Source organism: Glycine max, chromosome 8, assembly GCF_000004515.6.
Source record: "Glycine max cultivar Williams 82 chromosome 8, Glycine_max_v4.0, whole genome shotgun sequence".
Classification (NCBI taxonomy): Eukaryota; Viridiplantae; Streptophyta; class Magnoliopsida; order Fabales; family Fabaceae; genus Glycine; species Glycine max.
This window is the reverse complement of record NC_038244.2, coordinates 7,530,456-7,538,262: the sequence shown is the minus strand read 5'-3', so window position 1 is coordinate 7,538,262 and position 7,807 is coordinate 7,530,456. Positions and strand designations below refer to the sequence as shown.

The 7,807-nt window shown below is 29.1% G+C and overlaps 1 protein-coding gene across 1 annotated transcript; it reads left to right on the top strand.

Annotated features, from left to right (window-relative positions):
* Positions 1 to 1,386: 1,386 nt before the first annotated feature.
* LOC100801621 (probable inositol transporter 2) lies at positions 1,387 to 7,348 on the top strand. The gene is made up of 6 exons (XM_003532653.5): positions 1,387 to 1,578; positions 1,855 to 1,925; positions 5,232 to 5,567; positions 5,648 to 5,755; positions 5,853 to 6,446; positions 6,595 to 7,348. The coding sequence occupies exons 1-6, from the start codon at positions 1,446 to 1,448 to the stop codon at positions 7,063 to 7,065; spliced, it is 1,713 nt and encodes a 570-aa protein (XP_003532701.1). The 5' UTR covers positions 1,387 to 1,445; the 3' UTR covers positions 7,066 to 7,348.
* Positions 7,349 to 7,807: the final 459 nt, after the last annotated feature.

The window sequence follows — 7,807 nt, the reverse complement described above, 5'->3', positions numbered from 1 at the left end:
TAATTGAGTTTTTGATTTTGTATTTATTTTTATTGAAATATGTTTTTTTCCAATAAGTTCATACTTTTTTATTTAAATTCCTGTAAAATAAATTTATTTATTTTTAATTTTTGTAAGTTTAATTCTTTTTCAATTTTAATTTCGGTAAGTTTTTTCTTTACTTTTAGTTCTTATAAATTTATACTTTTTTAATTTTATTCTTCTTGAGATTCTAATTTTTCGTTTTTTGATTTCTGAAAGTTGGTGCTTATATATACCACAACCAACACTTCTTATTTTTAAATTTATTATTAAGTTTTTTATTCTTTCAAATATACTTTTTAATTTTAATTTGATTAATAACTAGTCCATACTTTTTTTCCCCTAGCGTTTGAAGTCTAGATTATAAATAAACAAAAATGCCTAAATTCAAATTGATTTTATGTGAAAAGTAATATAGAATATAAACATATTCGTACAGATAAGGTTATATCTAAATTATTTTTCGTACTATCATTAATTAATATTTATATTTATTTCTTTTCCGAATTTCCTTATTAGTAATTAGCACCGGGAGTTATAGTCTTATAGCGAGATAGTAACTATGTCTGTAAAAAAATGTTAAATTAATTTTTTTACCTCTAATTTATTATCTTGATTTGATTTATTTTTTAATTTTTTTTCAATTTAGTTCTTTAATTTTTAAAAGGAATTCAATTTGATTTGTAACAACGTTAAATTTGGAGTCCATGTAACCATTTCTTTTGTCATATGGACACAAACTTAATGCTGTTAAGCAAATTGGATTTTTTTAAGAATTAGAAGATTAAATTAAACCTAAAAAAATAAAATATAAAAACTAATGATATAAGCAACAAAAGCAAACAAAAAATTGAATTAATGATTATAATATTAATTTGTAAAATTTCTATAATCTGTTTATTGAATTTTCTCGGTACAATTTAATTATAATGGGACAAATGTAATATTAAATGAATGCTTATAAAAATCATTAATAGGCGTCGTATAAAATGCAGTTAACAGGAGTATATTAAAAATAAAAAACATTTAATATTTATGGAAGCATTAATTACTATTATTAATTGTAAAATGAATGAATATATTTACTCTCTTAGTTCTTAGTTTTTATGTATAAGAACCAATAACATAATTTATCAAGATTAGTAAAAGTGATTAATATAATTTATATTAACAAATTTGTCTTAAAATGATCAAGTCTTATGAATAATAAAGAAAGTAGTATTATTTAGAAATAAAAATATTTAATACTAGATGGAGAAAAAAAAAAGAGCATTAAATGAAAGGCTTTATGGGGGAGTGACTAACAAGTAACATGGAAACCGTGGTCTCCTCACTATATATTTGGCACCTCCTTACTCTCATTCCCATACACTTTTCTTTCTATATTTCTCTGTTCATATATATAACGCCCATTGTAATTGTACATGGAAGGAGGAGTACCTGACGCCGATATCTCTGCCTTCAGAGAATGCCTCTCCCTCTCATGGAAGAATCCCTATGTCCTTCGCCTCGCTTTCTCAGCTGGAATCGGTGGCCTTCTTTTTGGCTATGACACCGGTAAATCAAATCAAAACCATTCAACTTCTCTTCTTTTTCTTTTTATCTCTCGGAATAGACTATTTTCTCACCATGCAACAATGGCGACTAATGTTTGAATAAGAGGTGTCAATATTTTAACGTCTCAAACATAATTAATTTCTATCACCCAAAGATAATACTTTTTGAGAAAACAATTTTTTTTTGTTTCTCTGCCATTTTTTTTCATTCCTATGTTTTTGCTCTTATTTGTGTGTGTATGTATTTTGATTGATCGGTGGGTGTGTATTTTTGCAGGAGTGATATCTGGAGCTCTTTTGTATATAAGGGATGAATTCCCAGCTGTAGATAGGAAGACTTGGCTTCAGGTAAATTAATGCATGTTTATCACTCTAAGTTCTAAGAGTCAAAAAACTGAAACCTTTGTCATTCATACAATTAAATTATATTCACTCTTTCTTTAATGAAATTTTATGTCCTCATACAATGTTCTCGGTTACAACTTCACAAGCACGCAAAAACAAAAGGCATGGTTTTGTTCATTATATATATATATATATATATATATATATATATATATATATATATATATATATATATATATATATATATATATATATTACACTTATTATGAAAATCACTTAATTTCATTACATTTGTCATTTCCAATTAAAAATAAATAATTTTTGTAAACTATTTTTTATTGGAATTTCCATATCATGCATTAAAAAAATCTTTGATGTTCTTAAATAAAGAATATTTTAAATAGAGTCTCATTAAATAAGACATAAATAAATTATGTAAGGTAATAGAGATTTATTTATATTTCAGATAAAAAATAATAGACTTTATTTTATTTGGTATATTGGATACCAGAGGAAGTAGTTAACTTTTAAATCCGATTATTATATAATTTTTTTACTATCTCTTATCTTATTCCTTTGCTTCAAAAAAATGTTTCTCTTATCTTAATTTTTTTTATTTTCACCTCTCTTGAGTGTATAATTTCTTATTGTAAAGATTTGATGCATTAACACCATTATTCTTTTACGATTACTCTTTTACGAACAAGTTTAAATTTTTATTTACCCTTTCTCTGATGTCAGACATGAATTTTGTTTGATAGTCCATTTGGCGAATTACATTAATTGGTTTCGTTAGTCTTCTGCATTTTTGCTCGATCATCAAGAGAAATGCGTTACTGAAACTTTTAATAATTACATGTGACCCTGTGACTTTTTTATTTTTCATTTTGAGATTCTGTTTTTTTAATAATTATTTTGACTTAACAATATATCACAATTTCATAAAAGAAACAATATATCACAAGAGCCGGTTTAATATGTTTAAATTTATATATTTTTACGTTTTTACACATGTCTTTTTGTTTGTTTGTTTTTTCTCTTCTTCGGATCTGAAAACATCCCACAAAAATTGAAAAATGCTTTTTTATTTTGCCAAACCAAGACATATTCTCAAACTGCATCATCATCAATCAATTCATAAAAAAGCAAAGGCAGCAACTTAGCATATAAAATAGATGGGACCCAGTGATCACTGAAAGTAATGAAGAAAAATTACTGTTAAGAATTTGCAATTCTATTTTTGAAAGAATAATTGCCCAATTAATGGTTTAGGTCTCATTTTTTATATAAATAAATTATTTATTGTTATATTTGACTAAAAGGTTTTTTTTTTTTTTTCAATTTGAATTTGAATCTGTACTAGAAATAGATATATGTGATCTATAAGAAAAAAGTTAAAATTTTTGATTTAAAATCGAATTCCTCAGGTGAGTCTCGTTGGTAATAAGTTTATTTTTAAAGCGCATAAATTGATGTCTTATTAATGTGATTTAATTAAAAATTTGTTATGTTAATCAATCACACTTTATAATATGTAATAATTTTAAGGTAATTAGAATAGAATTCAATTTTTTTAAAATGTGATATTTTATGATTGATTGAAGGTATAAAAAATTTTACAAAATCAAATGTAAATGTGTTACAATTAAATCTTATAATTTATTAAAGATAATGTTTTATCTTATTTTACAAAAAGATAGTTTCTTCAAAAAACTTTTGTAAATATAATTATTAAAAAGGTAAAATATGTTTAGGTCCTATCAAAATTTTGATTCTCTTAATTTTTCAAATTCATGATTTTGATTCCCTTAATTTTTTTAATTGTAACATCTGGTTCTCTGATAGATTATTTATTAACAATTATGATTATTAGAGATATTAAATTAATTATAAGTCAAATAAAAATTATTGATTATTAAATTTTTTAATAAAAGATTATTAATCCTAAAATGTGGTATTAATGCTGGTGGGGTGGAATTGTGTGCAATAGTGAAGTTTGCGAAGAAGAGAAACACAATGTTGTAAAAAATTATGATTAATAATTTTAATTCAATTTTAAATAATTAATGATTTTGATTAATTTAATAATTCAATTAATCATAATTATTTGTTAATAATCTATCAAGAGGATCAAAGTTATAATTTATAAGACTAAGAGACCAAATTTTACAATTAAAATGTAGGGTACCAAAATCATAGATTTAAGAAATTAGGACGAAAAATTATATTTTTTTGAAGTGTTTGACCATCAGAAATCATTTTATTCATTTTAGGAAGTTTCAACTGTCACAAATTATTTAATTCATTTGTAATTAAATTATAGACATCAAATATTTTGTTAGTCATATCATATTACTATCACCACCGAGTACTAATAAAATATGTTTTATTTTTATATAAATTAAATTAATTAATATGAAAAAGATTATGATGACAAAATTATATTAATAGTTTTCAAAAGGGTCTTTTGCCCTTGTTAAAATTATGTAAAACTATTTCCAACATTGTAATGAATTAAATTTTATTCCTTAAACTATACGGTAAGTGCACACGTCACTAAAATCCTAAAATGACGAAGGTTAAATAAAAGAAGAACAAAATGCAAGAGAGAGAGAAATAAGTGAGAAGAAAAAAAATCTCTGTAACAGGAAAAAGGCCTCACCACTTTTTCTTTTCTCACTTTAGGGGAAACAGGGTAGAGAAGAATTTTTTTTACGTCATTCTTAAAATTCCTTTGCCTGCATTTTCAATTCATTATTATTAAAAATGGCATCGTTTTTTTACTCAAGAGAATCTCTCTCTCTTTTCACATATTTTTCTCTTGATATCAATATTCAAAATGCAATTTTTTTCACCACTTTGCTTACGAAGATTATTTTTTATCTTTTTTATTTCAAACTAAACAAATTATATAAGGATTTGGTTCTTCTAAAATGTGTTATAATGCTAAATTAACTGGTAATATTTTGATAAACGTGCGTCAGATAAATTCTTAAGGTGGTGAAAATTAGTTTTTCGTCAAAGGTTCCTCTCATTAATTATCATGGGTATAATGCAGAACATTTTTCGCTCGATGTTCTGAGTTTGAAGAAGCACAAGTTCATCAAATATATTATAATGGGTTAACGAACTACTTGTAAGAAATTGTGAAACTGTGCATGGTTTTCTTTCAGTGTTGATTTGAATTATAAGCAAAGCATGTTCATGTAGTACAAGTCAAATTGTTATGGCCTGATTGTGACACACCTTGTGTTCAAATCAAAGCTCTTTTAATATATATTGTGTTGTGCTTTTAAAAAAATAAATCAGGAATCTATAGTGAGTACAGCAATTGCTGGAGCAATAATAGGTGCTGCAGTGGGTGGATGGATGAACGACCGATTTGGAAGAAGAAAATCAATCCTTGTAGCTGATGTCCTCTTTATAGTTGGGTCAGCAGTAATGGCTGCAGCACCTGTCCCTGCTGTTCTCATCATAGGTCGAGTTTTTGTTGGCCTTGGTGTTGGAATGGCTTCAATGGCATCTCCTCTCTACATTTCTGAGGCTTCCCCCACCAAAGTTCGGGGAGCCCTTGTAGCTCTCAACAGTTTCCTCATCACTGGTGGACAATTTCTCTCCTACCTCATCAACTTGGCTTTCACAAAGGTCAGCACTATGCACAATCTTCTCTTTTACTACTTGCTTCACACTATATAAAAGACATCGTTTTCTTGTTTTTTATTCAGGCGCCGGGTACATGGAGGTGGATGCTTGGAGTGGCTGCTGCACCTGCTATAATACAAGTGGTGTTAATGTTCACGCTCCCAGAATCACCACGTTGGCTGTTCCGACGGGTGAGTTAAATCATAATTCATAATAATACATCTTACCTTTTTTGTTATCTTTGTAAGAATTACATGTTATAAAATCTGTCTTTGCATTATGTAACAGGGAAAGGAGGAGGAAGCAAAAGCAATATTAAGGAAAATTTATCAAGCCAATGAAGTTGAGGAAGAAATCCAAGCTTTGCATGATTCAGTTGCTATGGAACTGAAGCAAGCAGAATCCTCAGATAACATGAACATAATCAAACTGTTTAAAACGAAGGCTGTGAGGAGAGGTTTGGTGGCAGGAATGGGGCTTCAAATCTTCCAGCAATTCACGGGCATCAACACTGTCATGTACTACAGTCCCACAATTGTTCAGTTAGCTGGTTATGCATCCAACCAGACGGCATTGCTCCTCTCCCTCATCACTTCTGGGCTTAACGCTTTCGGTTCGGTCGTTAGCATCTACTTCATTGACAAGACTGGGAGAAAGAAACTTGCTTTGCTTAGTTTGTGTGGCTGTGTTGTAGCCTTGACCCTTTTAACTTTCACTTTCCGCCACACCGCAACTCATTCTCCAATGATTAGTGCGCTTGAGACCGTTCATTTCAACAACACCTGCCCCGGTTTCGGCCACGCTGTCAATGCTAATCAATGGGATTGCATGATGTGTCTCAAGGCAGAATGTGGCTATTGTGCATCCGGTGTCTCTAGCAAGGTAACTCTTAATTCAGTTGATTCAGCAGTGTAGTGTGTGTGACCTATCTTCCATTCCTATATGGATAAAAAAAATTGAATTTCTCCATATAGTAATTATTATTCTTTGAAGTCATTGATACATTAGTGTCTATTTCATGTCCATGCAGAGCTTACCAGGGGCATGTTTGATTTCTAATGATGCAACAAAGGGTATGTGTCAAAAAGAACATAGAGCATGGTACACACAGGGATGTCCTAGCAAAATTGGGTGGCTTGCAATAGTGGGACTTGCACTGTACATCATATTCTTCTCACCAGGGATGGGAACTGTTCCATGGGTTGTCAATTCTGAAATCTATCCTCTGAGGTACCGTGGGGTATGTGGAGGAATTGCTTCTACAACTTGTTGGGTTTCAAACCTCATTGTTTCCCAGTCCTTCTTGACTTTGACCGTGGCTATTGGGACAGCATGGACATTCATGTTGTTTGGATTTGTTGCTCTCATTGGCATCTTCTTCGTTCTCATTTTCGTGCCAGAAACCAAGGGAGTTCCAATGGAAGAAGTTGAGCAAATGCTGGAGGAAAGAGCTGTGCACTTGAAGTTTTGGGAGAAGGCGAGTCCTCCCCAGAAGGGTTGATTAAGTTTGAATTGAACCTGTGTTTAAAGAATAATATTTCACCATCCGTGATGTGAGATAATTATGGCTTCTTCTTAGGTTAAGTAGTGAAGATGAATAAGTTTAGATGTTTTCTAGTTTTTGTTTGTAGATTTTTCTCTTTAGATTTGCTTTTTTATTTTAGTTAGTGTTTGGCTAGTATGTTTTTATGAAATCCGAACGGATGAACAAATGAATATATTGTTTTTATAAAAAATATATGATGATCATAAATTATACAATGATGAGTGTTCAGTCATCAGCATTATTATGTGTTTTTTTTTTTCGGTAATGCAAAACTAACTGTAGCGTTCAATTGAGGTATTAACAAAATTGTCATTTTCCAGATATCAGTTAAAGTTCTAAATTTTGACATTTTGAGAATTAATAGATAAAATAGAAAAAAATTTCACTCTTAATTTTTGCTAAACAACCTGATTAAACACCTTCAATGAGTCTCTTCTCCAAATTACAGCTAGTTTCCATCTGACATCAATTTATTACTACTAACGAAATGTTGATGTCCTTAAAATATGAACAAATGAGTAAATAAAATTTAGAAGAAAAAAAAAATATGTTGAGAAATCGGGGTTGGCTATGTAACACTAACACCCAACCTAATTAACTAATCTAGCTTCAAAACTAATATGTACAAACTTCAAAATAAATTCCCCCCATTACTATTTTATGAACAGCTGCACAAAACATTTCATTATTAGAGTGG

What these genes read in the sequence shown, in the direction of transcription:
- LOC100801621 (XM_003532653.5), top strand. Translation starts at nt 1,446, where the DNA reads ATGGAAGGAGGAGTACCTGACGCCGATATCTCTGCCTTCAGAGAATGC. An exon ending in TCAACTTGGCTTTCACAAAG is followed by an intron (nt 5,568 to 5,647) that starts GTCAGCACTATG and finishes TTTTTTATTCAG; the next exon opens with GCGCCGGGTACATGGAGGTG. An exon ending in CACGTTGGCTGTTCCGACGG is followed by an intron (nt 5,756 to 5,852) that starts GTGAGTTAAATC and finishes ATTATGTAACAG; the next exon opens with GGAAAGGAGGAGGAAGCAAA.